Source organism: Rhipicephalus microplus, chromosome 9, assembly GCF_043290135.1.
Source record: "Rhipicephalus microplus isolate Deutch F79 chromosome 9, USDA_Rmic, whole genome shotgun sequence".
NCBI lineage: Eukaryota > Metazoa > Arthropoda > Arachnida > Ixodida > Ixodidae > Rhipicephalus > Rhipicephalus microplus.
This window is the reverse complement of record NC_134708.1, coordinates 19,883,078-19,895,561: the sequence shown is the minus strand read 5'-3', so window position 1 is coordinate 19,895,561 and position 12,484 is coordinate 19,883,078. Positions and strand designations below refer to the sequence as shown.

At 47.8% G+C, this 12,484-nt stretch overlaps 2 protein-coding genes across 2 annotated transcripts in view; both read left to right on the top strand.

The window, feature by feature from the left end:
• LOC142771581 (uncharacterized) overlaps window positions 1–12,484 on the top strand; it is a 46,990-nt gene that overhangs the window by 14,227 nt on the left and 20,279 nt on the right. The window contains exons 6-9 of the mRNA XM_075873263.1: window positions 322–688; window positions 2,734–2,808; window positions 3,680–3,721; window positions 4,904–5,061. Of these exons, the coding sequence (XP_075729378.1) occupies window positions 322–688; window positions 2,734–2,808; window positions 3,680–3,721; window positions 4,904–5,061 (642 nt within the window). The remainder of the gene's footprint in view (window positions 1–321; window positions 689–2,733; window positions 2,809–3,679; window positions 3,722–4,903; window positions 5,062–12,484) is intronic.
• Window positions 7,656–8,432, top strand: LOC119165610 (NEDD8-conjugating enzyme Ubc12). Its single transcript, XM_037417730.2, has one exon. The coding sequence runs from the start codon at window positions 7,770–7,772 to the stop codon at window positions 8,325–8,327; it is 558 nt and encodes a 185-aa protein (XP_037273627.1). The 5' UTR covers window positions 7,656–7,769; the 3' UTR covers window positions 8,328–8,432.

Genomic DNA, 12,484 nt, shown 5'->3' with positions numbered 1-12,484 from the left:
AACTGGCGGAACATGGGAGAGGCCTTTGTCCTGCAGTGGACGTAGTCAGGCTGATGATGATGATGATGATGATGACATTAATCGCTTTTGCATGGTTGCATTAGGTATAACTCAATAACAATGTCTGCTACTCTCTTGTCCATTTTAATAGACGTCAAAACTCCCGAACCAGGTGAGTGTTATCCTTCAGTACCAGCTACAAATCTCAAAGGCTCGGTTTTTATACATTACTCGCAGTGAAGTAAATTTTGGTAACCGGAAACCCATCGGCAACCACAATGTTTTAGACACCATTCATAGTTATGCGCACGCGCTTTGCAGACGAAAGCAGCCGTGTCGGAAGCCAAGCCGCAGCCGAAGCCCAGTGCTACGACGACCCCAGGTGGCACATCAGGGATCGTCACCGACCGCAGCGTAGCAGCTGTCGGTTCCGGTGGAGCCGGGGGTCGTTACGTAGTCGAAAACAAACAAACACCTGGGCCCGTAGTTGAGACAAGCAGTGAGGAGGAGGACGAATACGAAGACGACGATGGCATGAGCTTCGAGGAAGGTTTGATGCCACCGCGCCTGTCGGGACGCGGCGACGAAGAGGGTGATCATGGAGTCGGACACGGCCACGAGACGGCGCTGAAACCGACGCCCCCTCCCGGTGATAAAGCGCCGCCTTATGTTGCCAACGTAACCCACGGTATGCACACGCGCATTTAGTCTTTAATTTTTTTTCATTATTTCACTTTTATTCATCAGTTGTAGCGAAGGAACAACAGGAGTTACGAATCCCTCTGTATAGTTTATATATTGCTTTGCGTTGAGTTTATTAGCGCAGGGTCCCTTCAGAGCCTGTTCCGCAAAAAGAAATCGAGGGATAAAAAAAAAACGTTTTCACTGCATAGGCGAATCAATGAATGCGATAGCAAGAAATTGTAATCTACGAAGTAAGGCTAGCAGCTCATTGTTTTGTATCCCATCTCGATTAACTCTGTAGAACGCTTATGTAAAAAAAAATACAACTGTTTGAATGAGAGAAGCCGTTTTTTTTATTTTTTTAGAGCCTAGGAGACTACACGAGCCGTTTGCTAATGTCTGCCGAGATATCTCGCGCGACAGCTATATCGATCATTGCCATGTATGATCAAGGTTCACAGCTGCTGCTCGAGTAACACATCCCCTTCCCCACTCCCCCGACGTTCTTCATACTCCTTCAAAAGAGAGAGAGAGAAAGAAACCTTAGTGAGGTGTACCTGCTGGGGTCATACAGGGCGGGAGTTTCCCTCCGTAGCTCTCCTTTCTCAGGCAGCGACCAGGCCTTGAATACTGGCGCGTCTCCGTAGGCGGGCTTTAGCAGCAAACGATGGCACGCCTCGCAGGAGAGTTGATGTCATCGCGTACAACGTAGATGTGTCGGCTCATTTTCATTTCTGTTTCAGCCATGTTTGTCGGCCCCGGTCTAGCCGCCGTCAGAACATACTATGCTAGGGGGAAAGGGTGTTGTCGATTCGTACATTATTGATCATGACGGCGATGGTAAAAGCCCGTCGAGAGTGCCCATATAATTGCTATCGGCAACGAAAAAGAAAGAAAGCAAAAGAAAGGAAGAAAGAAAGAAAAAAAAGAAAGAAAGAAAGAAAGAAAGAAAGAAAGAAAGAAAGAAAGAAAGAAAGAAGCCTCTCTTGACATGGCGAACACACCCCCCAGTTCAACCATTCTGTGCGTCCTGGTACATGCCATTCAATCCGACCAACTAGATTTCGAAAATACCAATCCTGACAAATTTACGGGAACCGTAAACGGTCATTATAAAGAGCCTAGAGTTTTCGCGTATTAGCATAGCACAATTTCCCAATCCCGAAAACACTATTCTTACCGCGAACGCGCGAAGAGAAGATACGGTTGGAGTCGTAGATATCGAAGGTCCTCAGAGCTTCTAATCATATACTGGGTCCTACGTAGCTTGTAATCGATAAAAAAAAATTGAAGTTCATTGTCATCTGTGGGTGCCATATACCTACCATAGGAAGTTTCAGAAAATTTCATTTTGCAAACAAAGTTTTGCAAGACAGCCAGTACATAGGTGCCCCCCACGCACCAAACGGTCATGGGCCTTTGATGGGAATGAGTCGGCCGATGCCGCTGCCCGCGCGCTCACTCTCCGGGCACCATCCTCATCCCCTTACGATTTGGACCTCGAACCCAATCCCGCTTACACATTTAAGGATGTAACTCGGTTTTATCAGTTCGGCCATCAAATCTCTACCAAACACTGCAAGGGCCTCACAAAGGTGGAGGAGTGGAGCCTCCTTCTCATTTACACCGAAATTATTGTGCCCGACAATTCTCGAACACTTCAACCCCGCTTGATAGGGGAAGTCGGCACTGTTTGGAAAATTCCTTCGACATTTTCCACATGGAGTGGGTGGGTAAGAAAAAAAAAAAACTTCCAACCTCACCCCTTCACACAACCCTTCCCGGGAGGACTGGGAGGCAGCCCTGCTCGGCTGTTCTGACCTGACGGCCTAACGGGCCTTGGTTGAGCGTGCCCGGGCCACGGCCTATGCCAACGGGCTCCCGTAAAGGGCTGCCCACCCATTGTACGGGGCCGGCCCGTAAGGACAGCTCCCCACCCTACGTGTACATAAAATGCTGTGCAATGCACTCTTAGCGCTATAGGTTAGTGTAAAATGCTTATCAAGGAAGCGCACAGACGAGTGCGATTAGACGTTCGTGCAATTTCAGATGCGGTGACCAGCACTTCAAGGAAGATGCAAACGAGCGGCGACTACGACGATGACAAACCGGGCATTGTGGGCGGTAAGGAAAGTAACTTTTCTCCTCGACATTCTGAGTGTTTTTACGCCATTAGCCAGTGTGAAGCGCTGAAAGTACAACGTGGACCAAGGAGGGCATGAATAATTAAAACGATATCAGTGGTTTAACATACCAAAACCACGATATGTTTACAAGAGATGCCGTAGGGCATGCCTCGGGGAATGTCGACCAACTGGTGTTCTGCAGGCAACATATAGGATGTTCACGATACACAGGCCTCTCGCATTTCACCTGCATCGAAATGCGACCGCCTCGACCGGGATCGAACCCGTGACCTCCGGTTCAGCGGCCGAGCACCGTAGCAGCTACCTCACCACCTCGGGTCGGAGCGGACAAAAGACAGGAGCGTATACTTGCAAGTCTATCCAAAAAACAGCAAGAAAGAAAAAACGCACGCAAAGTGCAGAGTGGCTCCTCAGGCCAAGATGAACACGTGCAGTGATTAACGGTGACATAACTTATCAACCCTCCCCCCTCCACTCAAAAAAAAAAAACAGATTAGCTGAGCACGAGTAAGCGAGATTAGATGCAGAAGGTGAGAGCACATAGGCTATCTTACTTGCGGACCGGTGCCTTTCAAATTCGTTAATTCTTTTACGCATGTGAGAACCCACATGGCCTCCCAAAAGGCCTTGGCAGGAATTTTTTTTTGGGTGGTGGGGGGGGAGGCACTTTTTTCACTTGAATCGATAGCCCGGCAGGCTAATGTGGCAAGTGTGGCGGGGCAGGCAGACCTCGTCAATTAATCAATTACTAAAGTTCTTATTTGGGACAGCGCGTCGTCACTCTCTTTCACTGTCTTGTGTTTTCGTGCTGTTTTTCGCTTCGTTAATCAATTACGACCCTCTCGCAGGCGTCAAGAGAGACAAGTCACTACAGTGGGACAAACGGAAAGGTAAGGAACACATAGCGATTTCAGTTATAGTGTCATGACATCTTTTTTTTTTTAATAGAAAGTAGACAATAGGCATGGGGTACAAAAAAGAATATTTCTTTTTTTAATTAGGTTGGCCTTTCCAAGCCAGACCGAGTTTAGAAGATAAGATAGATTTTTGGAAGTATTAAAAATACTTGAATTGGGAGTGAACAAAACCAGCGTTTGGAGTTGTCTCCTTCGAGGCTTCAGCTATTGCTGGCTGTCTGGCTTCGGCAACACCGCCACTGGTAAAACCTTACTATCTTTGTTTTGTTCGGTTGCCGCTTCGTGGGCCAGCCAAGTCGCGAAAAGTTGGTCGACGAGTTATAGGAGCTGCGCAAAGGTGCCTTTTATCCTGCCAAAGATCTTTATTAATACCTTCAATTGAGCGAAGAGCGTATGAGGAACCCTAGTTCAGGATCCCAAGGATGATTCTTGGCGATGTGTCGAGCCCGTTGTGGAGTGGCTCGGATGACCTCAGGAGGTCCGTCGCGGAGGGGGGGGGGGGGGGGCGTCCCGCAGCTTTCTTTTGCATAATTGATAGAGGAGAGTTGGCAAAGGAGGAAATAAGTTTACGGTGCGCTGCGCTGAATTCTGGCACAGAACACCGACCTGTCACAGCCCGGAGAAATTCCCTACATAACAATGTGGGCGTGACTCGTTCTGATAGGCAATACTAGGAAAAGTCTCAGTTTGCAACTGACGTATACTGCCACTGCTTCCTCTCGCGAGAAAGCTTACGGTTGTGGCACGCGGTGAGTGTTGCGAAGGTGTTTGCAATGACGGAGGATGTCTCCGTAACGCTGCAAAAGGTCCCCCCACCACGAACTGGTTGTCTCACGGCGCCGAGGGCACCGGTATCAATTTCACTAGCCTTTGCTTCGCATTCCCCGAGTACGTGATTTACTCTCACGGCATCGCCCTCGCAGACTTGTGGGATGCACCTAGGGGTACATTATGTGGAACAGGAACGAGTACAGTATATACGTACAGATCTGGAGCTTTCTCCAAGTGGCCCATCTTCTTGTATGGCACGGTCTTGAATGCCAGGTGGAGCGACAGGCAGAATTCCTTCATTAACTTCTTGTACTCCCCATGTTCAAGGATCTTCACTCAAATTAGCCTTTCTCAATGCTATAACCGTCTCTGTGCTGCCTGCAGCGCTGCTCCTATGCACGGTCGGCTCCACCCTGACGGACGAGGCCGTGTACCCGGTCAAGGAGCGACTCTGCGACCACTACGTCTTCACCCACGTCACCGTGCTGGGTTCCGAGCTGGGCACAAACTACGGTATCAGCGCGTACATGACATTTCGTAAGGTACGTGTCGTCACTGCGCGGAAGTTCGCGAGTGAGTCTATTGTGGCGAATAGCACGGCGTAACGTCGATGGCTACTGTTACAATGTTGGTTCAAATGCAGCGCCCCCACGCGGCGCTGATAGTTGTGTCGAGGTGTGCAAGCCTGGCACGGCAGTGGGGTGGCCGTTTTGGGAAATAATAAAACACTTCGTTCTGGGCTAAGGGCTCAAGATGTTCTCGTGTTCTTCGCGGGCCTGATGGCCTACTGTTCATGGTTGTCACTACCGCCTGGCCATCAGTTATTCTTCACATGCAACAACCACATAGTCGCATATACGGCACTGGGCATGCCTCGCCGCGGTGGTGGCTAAGGTACTCGGCTGCGGACCCGCAGGACGCGGGATCGAATCCCGGCTGCGGCGACTGCCTCCATCGGAAATGTTGTAGGCCCGTGTGCTCAGATTTAGGGGCACGTTGAAGAACACCAGGTGGTCTACATTTCCGGAGTCCTTCACTACGGCGTCTCTCATAATCGTATGGTGGTTTTGGGACGTTAAACCCCACACATAAATCAATCAATCAACGGCACCGGGTATGTGAACGAAAATGATAGGTTTAACCTTAAAGGGTCCCTAAACCACACCGAGTTCAAGTAGTTTCTTTCTCGCCTTCACTGACCTTACTAAAAGCGACGTCTACTCATCACTAATAATTTTTTTTATTCTAAATCATGTGAAATATGAGCAATAAGCGGGTAGACAGTCAGGGCTTTGCGCTTTTCGACTGCAGCCTGCTGTCTCCACTTGCGCAGTCGCAAATGGAGACAACGAAGTGAGATCAGTTTGTCGCGCATAATAGTCATGCAAGACAAGGCAGGACGGGCACGCGACTGCACGACAAAGCGGGCCAATCGAAAACTCACCACAGATATCTTTCGTATATCGGCCAATCTAGAGCTTATCTCCCCCTGACGTCACGTGAGCTATCGGCCCTGACGTAATGAACTGTGCCGCAAAGACGGTAAAAGCATGCATAAAGAGATAATAACACGCTTGATTTGGTATATTTAGAGGCTGTTTAGGGTATCCCCGGGATGACGAAAGAGTAGAGTGGGCCAGGGAACAAACGGATCTCAAGGACACCTTAGTCGAAAGCAAGGAGAACGGGGCTGGTAGCGAGAAGGCGAGATAACTGCTGGTAATTAAATGGGCCCTGTAACACCTTTTTAAGTAATAATTGAATAGCGTGACTCCTCATTAGTCACGTACCGCATTTGTTTTTTTAATATCCCCGTCATATCTGTTGTTCATACAGTCATGTTATGCCATGCCAAGTTTGGTATCGATACCATTATCGAAACGGCCAGGAGAGCTAAAAGTCGTAGGCGGCTAGATAAGATAGATACGCGCAAAGTCGCTGAACTTCGCTAAGAAATGCTTCGCATTTACAACAAAATAAACGTTACTCACATTGAGCGTCTAGGGAAGCGTCTGCTTGTGTGCATACGACAATTCCGGCGAGATCGATATATCTGAGCGATTCGCTGAGCCGCCATCATGTTTAAACAGCAACGTAGCCTGCATCGTATTTGTCTACGATGCGGTCTTCTCGGAGCTGTCTATTTTGCCGGCTACTTGAGAATTGGAATGGGACTTAAGATGGCAGCCATCCATTTGAATTGTTCAGTTGATGAAGGGTGTTTTGTTGTGCGGTATACATATTGTATTTGTTTTTCTGTATGTTACCCGCTGGCAGTTTTCGTACATTTTTCACAATCTCCGTTATGTTGTGGTATTCAGTGTACTTCCTACTATCTGGATAGGCTGTACTGTACTTGCCGCAAATTGAGCTTGTGTTCTGTCTTGTAATCTTGTTGTATTCCCCCCACGGTATGCCTTATGGCGCTGCGGGTATCAAATAAACAAAAATAAACAAATAAATCATTTAGCTTTATATTTAGCCGTCTATATATATATACGGTGAGTATTGGATCACATCCGTCGTCGCTCCGTTGGCGTATGCGGTAGAGCTTCCAGGCCTTGACGAAGTTTAAGTGGCGTTGGCTCAACGTGCCGAACCCACGGATTTACTCATGCGCTACGAAGAACACGCTTCCGGCACGCGCTCGCGTATACGTGAAAAAGGCGCAGTGGCACGGCTGCTGGATAATCCGCGGGCCGTGGCTGTGGCATCACGAAACATCAACCGTGTAGTTTCGGGCGGCCGAGACAGCTGCCGTGGCCTGCCGGTCGACTCACTTGAGTATATTCTAGTTTACTATAGTTCTGGGCAAGCTGTATCGCGTTATAATCTCGAGAAAATAGAAGTTAGCAAATCGATTTTTTTCTTCCTGTCACACCAGATTGGATGATATCGAACTGGCAGCACATCTGTTAATTGAGTCATCCGGCTTATATATATATATATATATATATATATATATATATATATATATATATATATATATATATATATATATATATATATATATATATATATATATATATATATATATATATTCGCACACGCCGTAAGCGTCCCAGATACGATTGCGGGTCTGCGCAACTACACGCCCACGTGACCTTCAGCGCGCCTGCAGCGCATATAAAAGTTGCGATTCGGTCTAGCGCGGTGTATTTCAAAAAGTGAAGCTGCGAACGCATAGTCCGATTCCAATACACGCCCACCCGCCAGAAGCCGTCGAACGCGCCGATCCGTCCACCACACAATGTTCAACCTGCGGGCCCTGAAGGAGAAGGAGAGGCAGAGGCGGGTGGCGTCCCTGCTGGCGTCCCAGAACGCGGCGCGGCGTTCGTCCGCCCTGACGCGCGTCACGAAAGACGTGAGCGAAATGGAGCTGCCCCGCACGTGCCAGACGGTGTTCCTGGACCCGGACGACCTGACGAACTTCAAGGTGATCATCTGTCCCGACGAGGGCATCTACCGGGGCGGCCGGTTCGTGTTCCACTTCCGGGTCGGCCCCAACTACCCCCACGAGCCGCCGAGCGTGAAGTGCGAGACGCCCGTGTTCCACCCGAACATCGACGAGAACGGCAACGTGTGCCTGAACATCCTGCGGGAAGAGTGGAACCCCGTGCTGACGCTAGGCTCTGTCGTGCTCGGACTGCTGGTGCTCTTTCTGGAACCCAACACCGAGGACCCGCTGAACAAGCAAGCCGCCGAAATGCTGCTTAACCACCGGGAAGAGTTCGCGGATTTAGTACAGCGCGCCATATTCAGGGCGCGCAACTCGGGCGTCGCCAGTTCCTCTCGCATGCCCATGTGACTCCCATAGCTTCGTTTGTTTTTAATCTAGAAAGTTTTTTTTTAGTAACTGACTGCGGTGTTACCCGCTTGAACGGACATCAATAAATCTGTGCGATTGCGGCGATGGAAGCTTTTGCTGGTTTCACGTGACGTGCCTCAATTTAATTGTATATACAGGGGCATCGACAAAATCTTGTTAACATGTGTCCCGTGTACAGCTTCAGTTTAGCCTACTTAAGGTTGTGTGTTCGAAACGTGGCCACATCCCCCTTACAGCCACTGAAGAGGGTATGGTGCAAAGCCTGCCCCATGCATTCACATAGGCGGGGGGGGGGGGGGGGCGTTTCTACTCGGTGGGGGATTTGACATAAAAGAAACGTCTTGCCCGGCCGTGGCAGGACAGAGGTGGTTGATGACCGCACAGTCAGCTTCACCCTGCATGGGAATGACGGGTAAAACGAATGGCAAGCTTCATTTTTTCGGCTCATTGTGGTCTGGAGCCGTGTCGTCGCAAGTTTGTTTGCACAGCCTTCTCGGGCTCACCCCACCGCGGTGGTCTATAGTGGCTAAGGTACTCGACTGCTGACCCGCAGGTCGCGGGATCGAATCCCGGCCGTGGCGTCTGCATTTCCGATGAAGGCGGAAATGTTGTATAGGCCCGTGCGCTCAGATTTGAGTGCACGTTAAAGAACCCCAGGTTGCCGAAATTTCCGGAGCCCTCCACTACGGCGTCTCTCAGTGGTTTTTGAACGTTAAACCCCACATATCAATCAATCAACCATCTCGGGCTCACCAGCAGGCACTGCGTTATTTAATCGACCATGCGTAGTCGCGCGAGCTCCACCTGGGCAGTCGGACCAGTAAGCAGCTTCTAGGATATTCCCACCACTCCGCTTGCGTTGAAGCGATAGACGCGAAGAGCGCCATGGTCGCTCGATTCAACAAATCGCGTATGCCACGAACAAACGAATTAAACACCAGCTTGCCATTAAGATAATTTTGTTGGCCTTTAGACAATGGGTGTGCACTGATACAGTGCATGGACACGCACGTTGGCAATGCAACAGCACCGCCTTATCTGTCTTGTAGCTGCGCATTCGTGAAGGCGCGGCCCCTGAGACTGGTTCGTGCAGGAGATAAACACTTTATATCTCGTAGGCCATAGAACGTAACAATTTGGCAGGCCGTTCGAGACGTCATTGTATCCCGATTTGAACGATAAGAACACCCCGGCATAGTGGTATTTAAAGTCATTTTGGAATGTAATTACAGTAAATGAATAGAAGAACCGGCTAACGGCAGCTAGCGTTCACATACGTAGGCGGTCGAGATATTTAGCATCACAGATGTCCCTCTCCATTGCACAGCTACCCGTAAATTACGACGAAGCGCTTATCTGCAGATGGCTTCCATTCAATCTCTTTATCATCATAATACACTATCGCAGTCTGCGTTACGCGAACGAACTTGAATCTACTCAAGCCGCCTATTTCACGATTCTACGGCACGTATGCCTTCCCCCTAGTGAAAAAAAAATCTAGAAATGTCGTTTGGTCTTGGAGGCTTTCGTTCTGGCTATAGCGGTTGTCACGGCCCCGTCCGAAATGCCAGAGAGTAGCACACGGGTCTAAAGGGTAATGCAGCTTGACAATGCTCCTGCCCCATTTTACAGATGACAGCAGATCATTGCAGACATATAAAGAATAAGCGCGACAAACTTACTCGAGCATTCTGTTTACGCACATCGTATCTCACTTCAACAAAAATAACTTGCTAATAGATAACCAACATGGCTTCCGCAATAACCGCTCGTGCAAAGCTCAGCTGTTCGAATTGGTAACTGATCTTAATGATTATCTGAATAACTCCCGCTACACTGACGCAATTTTTATAGATTTTGCTAAAGCATTTGACCGCGTGCAACACAAAAGGTTGATGACTAAAATCTGTAATCTACAGCTAGACGATAAAACAACCCAGTGGATAAGCGGTTTTCTTACTAACAGGGTGCAGTCAGTTAAACTTAGCAACGTTATCTCTACTCCCAGACCTGTCAAATCCGGGGTACCCCAGGGATCCGTACTAGGCCCTCTGTTATTTCTAGTCTATATTAATGATATCGGATCCAATATTAACTCTTCACTGCGCCTCTTTGCAGACGATTGCGTAATTTATAAGGAAATAACGGAACCAAACGACGTAAACATCTTGCAGTCCGACTTGACAAAATTATCAGAATGGTGCCATTTATGGCAAATGGAAATAAATGTAAACAAAACCAAACACGTACGCTTTTCATCCGTTGCACATCCTTCGCCCAATGAGTATGTCATAAACAACTTGGTAATTCAGACGGTTCCATCTGTTAAATATCCAGGTATTTTTTTATATAACCTGGACTAGCCACGTAGAATACATTACCGCGAAAGCGCTACGGAAACTTGGTCTTCTTAAGCGCCGCCTGAAACTTGCAAACAAAGACACGAAACTTCACGCATACAATACTGTTATCCAACCCTAGAACATGCTTCCGTAGTATGGCACCCCCACACAGCAACCCTTACTGATACGCTCGAAACTGTCCAAAACAAAGCCGTGCGATTTATTTTGTCATGTTATTCCCGATATGAAAGTGTGTCATTCATTAAGAAAAAATTAAATCTCCCCTGTCTTGCCATGCGCAGGAAATATTTCCGCCTATCTGTCTTCCACAAATTATACCACAGTGATTCGCCGTTCTGCCATACGTTCATTCACTCTGCTTTGTACATTTCCGCCCGCGTTGACCATGATCATAAAATTGAACCTATATTTTCTCGCACAAAAAAAAAAACATCAATACTCCCTCCTTGTCTTAGCGGTAACCGAGTGGAATGCTCTGCCTGCCAGCATTGTAACGCATACACAGAAATCATCTTTTCAGTCTGCATTATTTGCGTTCCTTGAATGTGTTGGACAATCTTAGGCATTGCTGTATAACGTGTCGTGCAGCTTTTTCAATGTGCTCGCTTGTGAAAACCTTGCTGTGCTATTTCTTGCTTATCTTGGTTGACTGACTTTGTAGCCTGCGCATGTTTTTTTTGTTTTTTTTTTGTCTTCTTTGTTTGTTAAAAAATTGCTTTTGTCACTGATTACTGTATAAAAACCCCCTTATGTAATGCCCTAGAGGCCCTTAAGGTATATAAATAAATAAATAATACGCGAGCCAAAATAGAATTTTGATCAGCAAGCATATAACGTATGTATGCATGAGTATTTATAAATGCACGAATGAAAACACATACCTACGAATGAAAGTGGGGACTATGATTATATAAATTTTCATGCCCGATGCACAAGTATATATACACAGTTCTTTGGTAACACCTTTCACGAGATTTCGACACAAGCAAAAAAAAAAAAAAGAAAGTAGGGTACCCCTACCTAATCACCTAATGTGGGGGCATGAAGTGTGTACCATTCTTTCGATCAGTCGTATACCTGTCCCGCAATAGTTTAAAAGGCAAGGCTGCGGCCACGCAGGTTCCTGACAATAATGGTGAACAGGGGACTCTGACCTTGCAATCCAAGAACAGTTTACGTCCCCTCTTGACTCCAGGAAAGGCAAGGGCCAAAGACAGGCCACCTACTAAGCTTAGTCATCCCTTTATCTTCGCATTTTTTTTCATACATTGTGAAGCATGTCTTTTGGACTCGACCGAACAAGGAGGTGGGGGGAGGGGCGAAGGTTTTCCACAGCGTTCCGTCTCCTTTAATGGCGAATTCGTATTAAGCCTAGTCCGCCTGGGTGGATGAGTGGCTAGGGTGCTCGACTGACCCGAAAATCACCGGTTTGATCCCGCCCGCGGTGTCTTATTTGGTGGTCTTATAACGCTGGATGGTCAAAATTACTGGAGTCCTGCACTTGGGTGTTTTTCGTAATCACGTAGTGGTGTTTGGACGTAAAATTCTCCATAATAAAGACCAATATATTGATCACTCCTATGCGATGCGCACGTATTGAAGATTCCATTGGCACGTCAGATTTGGGTGCACGTTAAAGAACCCCAGGTGGTCTAAATTTCCAGAGCCCTCCACTACGACGTCTCTCATAATCATATGGTGGTTTTGGGATGTTAAACCCCACATATCAATCAATCAATCCATTGGCACGTGGGACGCACGCTTAATCTTGTC

Coding starts and splice junctions, on each gene's coding strand:
- LOC119165610 (XM_037417730.2), top strand. CDS start 7,770: ATGTTCAACCTGCGGGCCCTGAAGGAGAAGGAGAGGCAGAGGCGGGTG.